The 13,221-nt window shown below is 40.1% G+C and overlaps 1 protein-coding gene across 7 annotated transcripts in view; it reads left to right on the top strand.

Annotated features, from left to right (window-relative positions):
* Nucleotides 1-3,802: 3,802 nt before the first annotated feature.
* IMMT (inner membrane mitochondrial protein) overlaps nucleotides 3,803-13,221 on the top strand; it is a 48,594-nt gene continuing 39,175 nt past the window's right edge. For all 7 annotated transcript variants that reach the window (XM_054577669.1, XM_054577674.1, XM_054577668.1 and 4 more), the window contains exon 1: nucleotides 3,803-3,971. In XM_054577669.1, coding sequence (XP_054433644.1) covers nucleotides 3,927-3,971 — 45 coding nt within the window. In that variant the 5' untranslated portion in view covers nucleotides 3,803-3,926. The remainder of the gene's footprint in view (nucleotides 3,972-13,221) is intronic.

The raw sequence follows: 13,221 nt of genomic DNA, 5'->3' as shown, positions 1-13,221 counted from the left end.
GGGTCTAAAATGATCAGGGCAAAGGACTATTAAGGTAAATTAATCTGGGTGGAGTCAAGGCAGGGAAAACAATGAAAGGAACGGTCAACCTTTATTTAAAGCGTTGTATGTGCCAGGCTGTCGTTCACTGCTGTAAAACAAGCGCCTGGCATATAGTAGGCTCTTAATAAATTTTTATTGAACATTTGATTGAGAGATCTATTTAAAATACCTGACATTTGAAACACAATTTCTTTTTGCTCATTTTATTAAATGAGAGAATGAAACTGGTTCCTTCCAAAACTGGTAGATGAATGGGAAATAGTAATATTATTAAAAATCATTTTTAAGAAAGAATCTCTGTTGTCTTTGAATATATTCTTCCCATCCATCACAAAAAATTATTTTTAAAAAATTGAATGCCAACTATAATCAAATTAATGTAAATATTCTAAGGATATCTAACGTAAACATTTTTTTCTAACCAGTAACACTGATTGTTATTTGGTGAACAGCATCTCAACTCTTACTGAACAATCTGCAGTTTCTGAACAGTTCCTTGTTAAATCCTGAGAATTAGGGATTGTATATCTTTATTACTTAAAAAATTACTTACTGAATTCTAGAGAGAAGAGAGGGAGACATGAATCTGTTGTTTCACTTATTTATGCATTCATTGATTGATTCCTGTACATGCCCCCACAGGGGATGGAACACGCAACACTGGTGTAGCAGGACGACTCTCTAACCAGCTGAGCTGCCCTTCCAGGGCTGAATGTTTTTTCTAATGTTTGTTCAAACAAACAAACAAAATCCCAACAAACCTTTCTCCCGTCCTTGTTGCCTAAGATATTTCATGCATCTACAATATATTACGCTGTTTACTGTTGAAATGGATAAGCGTTAAACACTGGGTCTCAAGGAGTTCACATTTAATGAGAAAGTACCAGGCACACAAATGACCCACAGGGGAAATTCAAAGTTAAGGAGAAGAGGCTTCTGGTTGGGATAATCAGGGACAAAGACATAGAATGCAACATGGTTCTTAAAGAATAGGGAGGATTTTGACAAGGGCAAAGTCAATCTTGACAGTAAGAACACCAAGGGCTAAGGTGAGAAGAGAGGAAGCCAAGACAGAAACACAGGATTTGTTTTGAGCACTGGTTTGCAAATTTTTTGGTCTTGGAACCTCTTTACATGCTTACAAGTTGAGGATCCCAAAGAGCTTTTAATTCCCTTGATTGTATCCATTAGTATTTACTGCATAGAAAATTTAAATTGAAAAAAATTAAAAATACTTACTGTATTAGTTTCCTGTTGTTGCTATAATAAATTACCCAAATTTAGTGGCTTAGAACAATTATAAACTTACTATAAGTCTCTAGGTCAGAAATCCAAAATAGGTTTCACAGGTTAACAACAAGGTCTCCAGGGCCGTGTTCTTTGCAGGGGTGTCCAAACTTTTGGTGTCTCTGGGCCACACCGGAAGAGTTCTCTTGGGCCACACGTTAAATACATTGCCACACATAATCACAAAATAATCTCATAATGTTTTAAGTGAACTTATGATTTTGGGTTGGGCCTCATTCATAGCCATCCTGAGCCACATATGGCCATGGGCCGCAGTTTGGACATCCCCGTGTGTGTTCAAACTCCCCTGTGTGTGTTCAAACTCAGGGAGAATGTTTCCTTGCCTTTTCCAGCTTCTAAAGGCTATCTGTATTCCTTGACTTGAGGCTTCCTTCCTTCTTCAAAGCCAGTAATTGCATCACTCTAACTTCTGTATCCTTTGCCACATCTCCTTTTCTGAGTGGTCCTCCCGCCCCTCTCTTTCTCTCATCAGGACCCATGCAATTGTATTGGACCAAGACAGATAATCCAGGATAGTACTACCATCTCAAGATTCTTAACTTAATTACACGTGCAAAAAAAAATTTTTTTTTACCATTTAAGGTAATATATTCACAGGTTCCAAAGATTATGAAAGTGTGGACATATTTGGGTATAGTTATTCTGCCTACCATACTTATTTTAAAACAATAAACCTATAGCATGTTAGCACATTTTTAATGAAAAATCACTTCCAAGATAAAAAAAAATTGGAGAGAAGAGTGGCATTGTTTAACCCTTTTGCAAATCTCTTTAATGTCTGGTTTAATAGAAAGCTGGATTCTGGAATTTGCTTATGCATTCAATCTATTGAGATATCTGGAAAAACTACGAGATAAGGAATGAAAACAGCAAATAAATAACCTTAATACTATGAAGTTAAGTTTTGATTTTATGGACTCTCTTAAAGAATCTGAGCCTCCCCAGTGGTACCAGACCACTCATTTTGAGAACCGCTGCGATGGTTATCCTTTAGTTTCACTGGGTTATAGGGCATATGTGTGTGATGAGCTTGGACTGTTACTATTGCTGTCTTAATCTCATATCTACAGTGGCCACTTTGAGCCTGGGAATATCCACATATGCTGGAAAAGTATTCTGAGACATAAAGGCTCTTTGATTTGGCAGTGGGAATCACTGCACTTTTTGAACAGAGATGTGATTTAAATTTGAATTTAGGAGAGTACATTTTAAAGCCAAAAAAAATCATAAATTGCACGTGGAAGATGAGGATTGGGGACTTGGTTAAATGAGAGGTTAGCAAACTATAGGAAATAATTTTGTAGTTTGAAGTCTTGAAGCTGAAGTTGCTAATGATGTTCTGGCTCAAGGGGTGGCTGGGCCATACAAGGCTTGAGCAGACTGAAATTGCTTATTGATGAGAGGTTTATGGCCAAGGTGTTAGAAAAGTCATCACACTGACATCACCCAACATGACAACAGGGGAGGAGGGGGTTGGGGGGGCACGGGGGCGGGGAACTGCAATTCAACTACTAAAATCACTAAAAAAGATAGGCGACTGATCTGGAGGCTGTTGATGACATGGAGTGTCATTACTAAAGTACATTGAATATATACACTCGTATAAAGGTAATTGTTTAATTTTAGGTAATTTTCAAATCTATTTCTCCATTTTACAAATGGAATTAGTAGCCTTGCCTACCTCTGGGGAAAGGGCCATACAGTAATAAATTACCTAGTTAAGACTCGAAAGTGCTTTGCAAACACGATATACAAGTTTAGTTTCTATGATACTGAACTAAGAGTATTGAATACTGTGTTCAAATTTAGTGTTATACCTTGATTATTGACTCAGTGGAACACTTTGAACAGAGCTTCTGCATTGACCTCCTTATCTTCCAACTCGTCCCATAGACTGCGGCCAAATTATCTTTCTAAAATAAAAATTTAGTGGCGAAAACTGCAATTTACTCTTTAAGTAGTAGAAGCTGTGGAACCCGATCCATCTGGTTCCTATCCCCGTTCTGCTATTAGTTACGTGAACGACACATATGCGCAAAGGTCTCTCCAGTGTTTGTTCACCCAGTCTCCCGCAATCTGGAAGGCTCCTGAAGAAAGACTGTCAAACGAAACCGATGCGCAAGCCAAGACAACACGGATTTGGCCAAAAGACCGATTCCTTTCTACGAAATTGACGGAGACGGCTGAGATGCTTTCTTCCTTGATCCTCCAGAGTCACGCCTATCCGTTTTCAGAGCGGACCGCAGCCTGAGTTTCAGACGCCCTTCCTCTCCTCCAGTTTACCTAGTAACCTTGGATTCGGGGTACCATCCAGAAGCCAGTGCGCAACTCGGAAATGAAAAAACCACACGGCCCACCGACGAACGGCCCACCCTCTAGGAGCTACGAGGGCTGGGCGAGAAATTGGGATGCGCGTGCGCAGTGGCGTTAACGCCTTCGGTACGCCCAGCGCGGAGAGACGGCAGGGACTGACGGACGTACGGACGTACGCACGCACGCACTCACGCCCGCCTTCTCCTACTCGTACCGGTCCGGCTGCTCCAGCGTATACCCGCAGCGCTGTCCACCCGACCGAGATGCTGCGAGTCTGTCAGTTATCCGGAGTGACCTCCGCCGCCCAGGTGAGCGCCGAGGCGCCAGGAGGGAGCGCGTGGTGAAGCGGGCCCCGGGGCAACCAATGGGAAGTGGGGTAGGCTTTCGCTCTGCCTAGGCCCCCGGATAAGGGTGTGTTTTAGGGCCGTCCTCTTCGGGATAATCTCGGGCGGATCCGCAGGGCCTTTAATTCGGGAGTTCGCCTGATAGGGATGCCTTGAGGGTAATTGCTGAAGCGGAATGGGGTGTGGAAAAGAGAAGGTGGCGGGTAGGCGAGCGCAGGACGGGAGGCATGGTTTTGGGGACATATCATCCAATCAGCCCCGCGCTGCTCCATTCAAGGGCCAATCGTGGCTCCTGGCGCCCGGGTGGCCGGTTGTGCGTGTGATCGGTATCGCGCAGCCAGTGGTTGAAGGTCGAGGGGGAGAACTACAGTTCCCAGCAGGAAATGCAGAGCCTTGGTTTACTGCATATTTAAGAAAGTGCACGGACTCTTAAGATTTCGCGTTTTAGGAGTCAAAGTTGTAATTATTCTGGAGGGACTTCTTTTCGTAACTGAGAACATCTCTGAGCGATTATTAACCTAAACAAAAATAAAAGATTATAGTTTATGGAGTTCAGACTCTTGGTACTTAAGGGACAGGAGTCATGACCTTGTGCTCATTTTTGAGATTAGCCCGGGGATCAGTGTCTCCAAGGTGCTGGGACAATTTGGCAAACATCCAAAGCGCCTAGACACCCAATTTTATTTCGTCATAATTATCAAAGTAACTTTCTAAAATTAAAAAGGAAACCTATTTCCATTGATCACACTGTTCAGAAAATTGATATTTTGGAAACCTGTTGTATTGCAAAGCAGGTAACCGTGACTCATGCAGTAATTGAATAAAATCCCTAAAAGGCGAACCTCCCTCCCCCTCCCCGCCCAAGTTTCCTTACCTACTCATTCATTAGGGTAGGAGAAACAGCCTCTTCCATAGGAAAATGGTGTCTGTTAGTTTTCTATTGCTACATTACAAATGCCACAAGTTTAGCAACTTAAAACTACACCCATTTATTTCCCTACAGTTTTGGGACTTGAATGATCTGGGTTCTTGCTCAGTGTCACACAATGCTGCAATCAAGGTTTTGGCTGTTTTGTGGTTTTGATTGGAGGTCAGAGTTCTCTTTCAAGCTTATGCAGTTTTGTTGGCAGAATTTAGTCCCTTGGAACTGTGTGACTGAAGTTCCTGTTTTCTTACTAGCTCTCACCTAGCCTCTCTTAGAGGCTGCTTGAAGTTTTTGCCACAGGGCCCTCAGGTAGTTCATAACATGGGTATTTGCTTTCCTGCAGGATACTAGGAGCTTGTCACTTTGACTTCAAAATCTCTTTACTTCCCTGTTTCTGATCTCTAAACCCAGCTATAAAAGGTTTCTATTATTAGGCCAGGCCGACCAGGGTAACCTCCTTTTGATTAATTCAAAGTCAAGTAATTAATAATCTCTAACCCTAATCATGGGCTTAACGGCAGGGAGTGGAGATCATTGGAGCCTTGTTAGAATCTGGCCTATGGTATCACCCAAGTGGGGCTAAGAGGTTGAAGAAAGTAGAGCACCCTTTCCAGGTAGAATTGTTGAAGTTTGGTTTTGGAGCCTTCCCTTCATGGCACACTTTTCCTTATTCTGTCTTCAGATTAATGGGTGGCACTGATCTGTCCCCCTTTGTCGGCCCTGAAGTCCAAAATTACTTTTTTCTTTGCCTTTATCAAAGTATTTTTCATTAGATTCTACATATAAGTGAACTACAGTATTTGTCTTTCTCTACTGGCTTATTTCACTTAGCTTAGCACTCCTGGTCCGTCCATACTATTGCAAAGGGTAAAATTTTCTTCTTTTTTTATAGTTGAGTAGAATTCCATTCTGTGAATGTCCCGTAGTTGTTTTATAAACTCATCTATTGATGGCCCAAAGTATTTTTCACTTACTGGGTTCCTAATTAGGAAATTAGAAGAAAACAGATTGAGTTCATTAAATATAAACATTTTTCTGGCTTGCAACCAAGATTTCTTACCTTCTTAAAATTACTGTCTTACAAGATTTTAAATCATTTTACAAAATTCATTGGTTTACTCTTACATCTCCTCAATCATTCTATAGCATTTGATACTGTTGCTTCATGAAACTCTTTGCTCTTTTGGCTTTTCTGATAATAGTATCTTAGGGCTCATCTTACACACTTTGCCTCTCCTGTTTCCCTTTGTTGAGTGTGCTGCTTCCATGTATCTCTAAGTATACCCCCAAGGTTTGTGTTCACTCTCTTTTTAAAATTGACACCTCATTTATTAGAGCAGTTTGAGGTTCACAGGAAAATTGAGGGGAAGGTACAGAGATGTCTCATAATTCCTCTGCACCCATATATGCATAGCCTTCCCCATTATCAACATCCCCTACCAGATTGCTACATTTGTTACAACTGGTTAATCTACTTGGCATATCATAATCACCCAAACTCCTTAATTTTCTTTAGGGCTCACTTTTGGTGTTGTACCGTCTATGCATTTGGACAAATACGTGATGCCATTATCCATCGTTGCAGCATAATACAAAGTATTTTCACCCTTCCTAAAATTTCTGTCTATCTATTCATCACTCCCCCAACCTAAGGACTCCCCCCTCCCCTCATCCCTCACCCCTGAACCACTGACTTTTTTACTGACTCCATAGTTTTGCCTTTTCCAGAATGTCATTTAGGTGGAATCATACATTGTGTAGGCTTTTCAGGTTGACCTCTTTCACTTAGTAGTAAGCATTTAAGGTTTTTCTATGTGTTTTCATGGCTTGATAGCTCGCTTATTTATTTTTTGAAAAGATTTTATTTACTTTTTAGAGAGAAGGGAAGGGAAGGGAGGGAGAAAGAGGGGAAGAGAAACATCAATGTGAGAGAAACACCGACCAGTTGCCTCTCACGTTCCCCTAAACGGGAGCCTGGCTCCCAACTGACTGGGAATCGAACGAGCGACTTTCTGGTTCACAGGCTGGTGCTCAGTCCACCTTACCACACTAGCCAGGGCTGATAGCTCATTTATTTTTAGCACTGAATAATATTTCATTGTCTGGATGTACCGCAGTTTATCCATTCACTTACTGAAAAGCATCGTGGTTGCTTCCAAGTTTTGGCAATTATAAATAAAGCTGCTCTAAACATTCACATGCAGGTTTTTGTGTGGACATAAGTTTTTGACTCTTGGGTAAATACCAAGGAGTGTAATTGCTGGATTGTATTGTGAGGGTTGTGTAGTTTTATAAGAAACTGTCAAACTATCTTTCAAAGTGGCTGTATCATTTGCTTTCCCAGAAGTGGTGAATAAGGTTCTTCTTTCACCTTCTTGTCAGCCTTTGGTGTTGTCAGTGTTTGGGATTTTGGCCATTCTGACAGGTCTATAGTGATATCTTATTGTTGTTCCATCTTTTTATATGCTATTACGTAGGATTACATCCGTTCTTAGAACTTTAATTCCTAAGCACATGACTCTATTTTTTTTTTACCTTTGTACCCAAATTTTAAGATTCTTTTTTGATTTTGTCAACTTTATGCAGAATAACCATTTATCAAAATTCTTTCCATTCCTTCAAACCTCATCTTAAATGTCTTCCCTGCTTTTACTATTGCCCTCCTAGAATCAGTTCTTTACATAGTAGTTAATAAAGGCTTTTTTTTTTTTAAGTACATAGATCGTGCCATGCTCTTCAGTGACATCCCATCATATTCAAAATAAAGTCTAAACTCTTTACCATACCCACCAGGCTCTTCGTGATCTGGCCTTTTGGTTATCTCACTTTTCTATTCTGCGTCAGTCTCTTCTTCTGGCATTTCTAACACGGACCTCATTGTCTTTTCAGTTGCTATTTCTTTTGCCCTGAAGTCTTCCCCACACATCTTTGCTTAGCTCACTGCCTTCATTCAGATATTTTCTCAAATATTTCCTTCAGAGAAATCTTCCTATCTAAAACAAGCCCAACTACTCTCTCTCTTTGCATCAGTCTGAACTTATCATTGCCCTACTTCTGTTTTACTTTGTCGCCCTTACCACTGCTTGACATAAATGTATATTTATTGTGTATTTCCCACATTAAAATGTGAACGTCACAAAAAGGTCCTGTCCATATTTTTTTACCTGCTGTATTTCACTAACAATAGTCCATGGCTCCCTTATAAATTCTCAGTAAGTAGGTGTTTGTGATGTTTGAATGAAAGAATAAACATGACCGCCCTTTAAACCCCTAGAGGTTTTAGCATCTTTGATGATGTATTCTTTTCTCCAGAGAAGCAGAACCAATAGAATATGTAAATAGATAGAAAGATTTATTGTAAGGAATTGGCTTATGCAGTTGTTGGGGCTGGCAAGTTCAACATCTGGCCTGATATGCAGAGACCAAGGAGAACCTATGGAGCATTTTCAGTCTGAAGGCTAGTAATACAGAGACCCAGGAGATTTGATGGTGCAGTTCTTCTCTGAAGGCTGGAGAATTCCCTCCTGCTTGGGGAGGCGGGTTCTGTTTTGGTCAGGCCTTCTAATGATGGCATAGGAGCTCCACACTCATTGTGGAAGGTAAGCTGCTTTACTCACAGTTCTCTGATTTGTATGTTAATCTCAAAAACATCCTCCAAGTTGACATATAAAGTTAACCATCACAGATGGCATCTACCTTATTCTTTATATCTGGACTCATCATCCTTAAATTCTTTGTATGTGGACATTCAGCAGAAATGAATTGTTATCTTTTGTGTTTTATTTTCCAGAAATGTACTTCAGAGCTCTGGGTCTTCCTCAGTTTATTTCCCAGATCTAACATCATCTGTCTTCTCTTAGTCCCAGTACTGTACTACTGCATCACCTGACCCAATCATTTCTGAGCATTGGGTTTTGGAGGCCCAGTCTAGCCCTCTCCTAAACTACAGATTTGGTTGTGGTCATCTTCACATGCAGTAATGTTACCTGCTTATCACTAAAGAGAACTGGAAGAAACTTCTAGAGGACTGACAAAGCCAGCTTATTTAAGACCCACTTTGATAGCAAAACTAGTTCGGATTGAACTTGTGTGCCGACATTTTTAGCTGTCATCTTCTAGAATTCTTTTTTTCAGTTGGGGTTATAAAACAGTGTGTTACTCAGTGGAATTGTCTGCCAGGCATACAAGTACATTGTGGAAAGTAGTTCAGTATATCATGCAGCCTGCTGTTTGCTCCTACCCACACTAGAATCCTTTTTTTATTATTTCTTGTTTTCATTTCTCAAGACCAGTGGCTTTCAAACCATTTTGAAATAAATTTTACATCTTAACTTAAAAAACACAAATGAGAATATGTAAGCAATATATACATTCATACATACATGCAAGGAGAACTAAAGTAATAAGTTCCTGCCTTTGTCATATTGGTTAATATCTGCCATTTCCTTTTCCTAACTGAAGAGCACTTTTTATCCTAGACACAGAATATATATTTATACTGAGAGATAATACTGCTGCAGTGCAAAACTTAATGTATTTAATTGTGTGATATTTTTTTTAACCCTAACGCATGATTCTTACAAAACTTTTTAGTTAACTCTAGAAAAATTGAAGTTGTTGCATATTAAACTGCATTTTAAATACAGAACTGGTCATTAACTTCTGGCTGTCTTTTGTTCCTATGGGAAGAATCTTTATGACAAAACTCACCAAAACATTGTCAGTTACAGCAATTAGCAAGTCTAGAGGGGAAACCTGGAACCTTTAGATAGGGCTCATATCAGGGGACTTTAATTATTGTCTCTGTTTCCAGGTTTTAATGCTGCATTGTGTTTACTTTCTATGTTCACTTTAATTTGGTATAACTGAGGCAAAGATGATCTATGCAAGGACATTACATGGAAACTGGACATACTGTCTTGCTTTTTTTGGTTTATTTTTTGTGTTTTAAAAAATTATATTTCTAGCCCTGGCTGGTGTGGCTCAGTGGATTGAGCGCTGGCTGAGAACCTAAGGGTCGCAGGTTTGATTCCCAGTCAGGACACATGCCTGGGTTGTGGGCCAGGTCCTTCATTGGGGGCCTGTGAATTAAGGGATTGCCAGTTCGATTCCCGGTTGGCGCACGTGCTTGGGTTGCGGGCCAGGTCCCTGGTTGGGGGCATGCGAGAGGCAGCCACACATTGATGTTTCTCTGCCTCTCTTTCTCCTTCCCTTCCACTCTCTCTAAACATAAATTAATAGGATCTTTAAAAAAACATCAGAATTGGTGAATTTTTGTGTAGGCATTTTAATATTGAAGATGGAGAAAAATACTCAACATTTTGGCATATTATGCTTTATTATTTCAAGAAAGGTAAAAACACAACTGGAATGTGAAAAAAAAATTGTTCAGTGTATAGAGAGGGTGCTGTGACTGATCGAACATGTCAAAAGTGGTTTGCAAAATTTTGTGCTGAAGATTTCTCATTAGATGGTGCTCCATGGTTGGGTAGACCAGTTGAAGTTGATAGCAATCAACTGGTAATCAACTGGTAAAAGTTAATGTCTTTACTTAAAGACATTGAGAACAATCAGTGTTATACCATGCAGGAAATAGCCAACATACTCAAAATGTCCAAACCAATAAAGTTATTGGTGAAAATGAAAACTATGTCTTTTATTTTTATGGAAAAAACCATACAGACTTTTTGGCCAACCTAATATTATTAAAATTTTTTTCTTTTATTGATTGTAGAGAGTGGGGAGGGAGGAAGATACAGAAGGAGAGAAACATCATTTGGTTGCCTCTTGCATGCCGCCCCCACTGCAGACTGAACTCGCAACCCAGGCATGTGCTCTGATCAGGAATTGAACCAGTGACCTTTTTGTTTGCAGGATGATGCCCAACCAACTGATCCACACTGGCCAGGGCCATAGGTTATTACTAATAAAAAAGGAATTCCAGCACTAAGAAGTATTCAATATTTTGTGTGTTAAAGTGGGATATTTAGTTTTATTTAGGATAGAAATAAAGAGAGAGTTTATCTTGGTGCTTGAGAAAGAGAGCTCTGGAGGCAGTCCTTGGGTTTAGCATTGTGGTTTCTTAGATATTCTGAAAGAAAAGATAAATTGGATTTTATCAAAATTAAAAATTTTGATGCATCAAAGGACATGGAAGACAGTGAAAAGAATGGAAATACTTTCAAATAATATATGTGGTAAGGATCTAGGATCTAGAATATGTAAAGGACTTCTACAACTCAGCTACAAAAAGGCAACTCAAATAAATATGGGCAAAGGACTTGAATAGACATTTTCCAAAGAAAATATATAAATGGCCAACAAGCACATGAGAAGGTTCACTCACTATGATGATAATAGTAAAAACAGCAAATAAGTGTTGGTGAGGATGTGGAGAAATTGGAATCCTTATACACTGCTGTGGAATGTAAAATGGTACAGTTTAATGTAGAATCACCATGTGACCCTGTGGTTCCACCCAAATGAATGAAAACAGGTGTTCAAACAAAAACTTGTAGATGAATGTCCATAGCACTATTCACAGTAGCCAAAAGATGGAGACAACCTAAATGTCCACCAGAGGTGTGGATAAACAAAATATGGTATATCTGTATGATGAAATATTATATTCAACCATAAAATAAATTAAGTACATGCTGCATGCATCATACATGTTACGTTACAGCATGGGCAAACATTGAAAACATTATGCCAAGTGATAAAAGCCAGGCACAAAAGGCTACAGTATGGTTTCATTTATACACAATAACCAAAAATAGGCAAGTCTGTGGAGGCAGAAAGTGTGTAGTGGTGGCCAAGGGCTGGAGAGAGATGATAGTGGAGAGACTGCGTAGTTGGTACAGTAATTTCCTTAGGGAGTGATGAAAATATTCTAGAATTAGTGGTGGTGATTGTTGTATAGCAGTGTGAATGTACTGAATGCCACTGAATTGTACACTTTAAAACAGTGAATCTTACGAGTTTTACTAAACGTAGGGGGAAAAAAACCTTGCTACTAGATATTTGCAGATGGCCTGAGGTATAGAGACAGAACTCTCTCTCTCTCTCTCTCTCTCTCTCTCTCACACACACACACACACACACACACTTTTGTGTATACACACACATATACACAATATAAAATGATACTGTATATTGAAGTGGCATTCATTGGCCAAAGATGGGACAATTTACAGTATGTTTTCAAAAGGGTAATACTTGGAGCTGTTTAAGGTCCATCAAAAGTGTTTAAATTCATGAGTTCATAAAGATAGTGTTCTGGTTAGTCATAGCTACATAAACCACCTCAAGCTTGGGACAAAATAACATTTACTGTCTCAGTTCTGGGGGTTGCCTGGGCTCTGCTGGGCTCAGGGTCCCTCATGAGGTTATAGTCAGACAGTGGCTGGGGACAGAGTCATCTCAAAGGCTTCCTCACTCTCATGTCCGGCAGTTGATACTGGCTACAGCTGACACCTAAGCTGGGACTGTTGGCTGGAACACCTACATGTGGCGTCTTATGTGTTTGGGCTTCCTCACAGTTGGGTGGCTGGGTTCCCAGAGCAAGTGTGGTAAGAGACAGCCCGGCTGAAGCTGTCGCCCTTCATGTTCTAGTCTTAGAAGTCACAGAGCTTGACTTTCACAGCCCTCTGTTAGTAAATTAGTAACAAAGTCCTGACCTTGTTCAAGGTAAGGGTAGTAGAATTCACCTTGGAGGAGTGGCAAGATTCTGGAAGAACATTTGGTACAGGAGATATTATTGCAGTCAGTTTTGTGTAATACAGTCTGCCCTCCAGCCACCATTTACACTCTTCCATGTGCAAATCATTCACAACCTCCCTCAAAACCCTTCAAAATCTCATCCCATCACAGCATCAGACTTAGACTAAAGGACCAGGATCTTGTCCTCTAAATCAGATTTCTCTGCCAATAAGACACTTTGGATGTGGATGTGGTCCCTAGGATATAGCTCCCTAAGTACTTTTCCTTTCAATCAAAAGACCTGTCAACTAAAGAGACAGTCTATTCCCTGTATAACCAACATATATGTAGTATGACAGGTACTCTAGACACTCCCATTCAAAAAGGTGGGAAAAAAAGGGTCACGCAGCAGTCACTGTTCCATAACAAGTGTGGCTGGGTACAATAAGATTTAGTTCTGATGCTTGAATGACTTCATAGCTCTTGATTCTATTCTCTGGGGTCCTAGTTTCACCCCTTGAATTAGCCTGCCTTTTCCAAAAAAAAAAGTGTAGCCTGTTTGCAGTTGAGTCATTTTCTCAGGCTGCT

This window comes from Pteronotus mesoamericanus, unplaced genomic scaffold, assembly GCF_021234165.1.
Source record: "Pteronotus mesoamericanus isolate MK-2021 breed Mesoamerican mustached bat unplaced genomic scaffold, CSHL_Meso_final contig_44, whole genome shotgun sequence".
Classification (NCBI taxonomy): Eukaryota; Metazoa; Chordata; class Mammalia; order Chiroptera; family Mormoopidae; genus Pteronotus; species Pteronotus mesoamericanus.
This window is presented reverse-complemented; position numbering and strand designations above follow the sequence as displayed.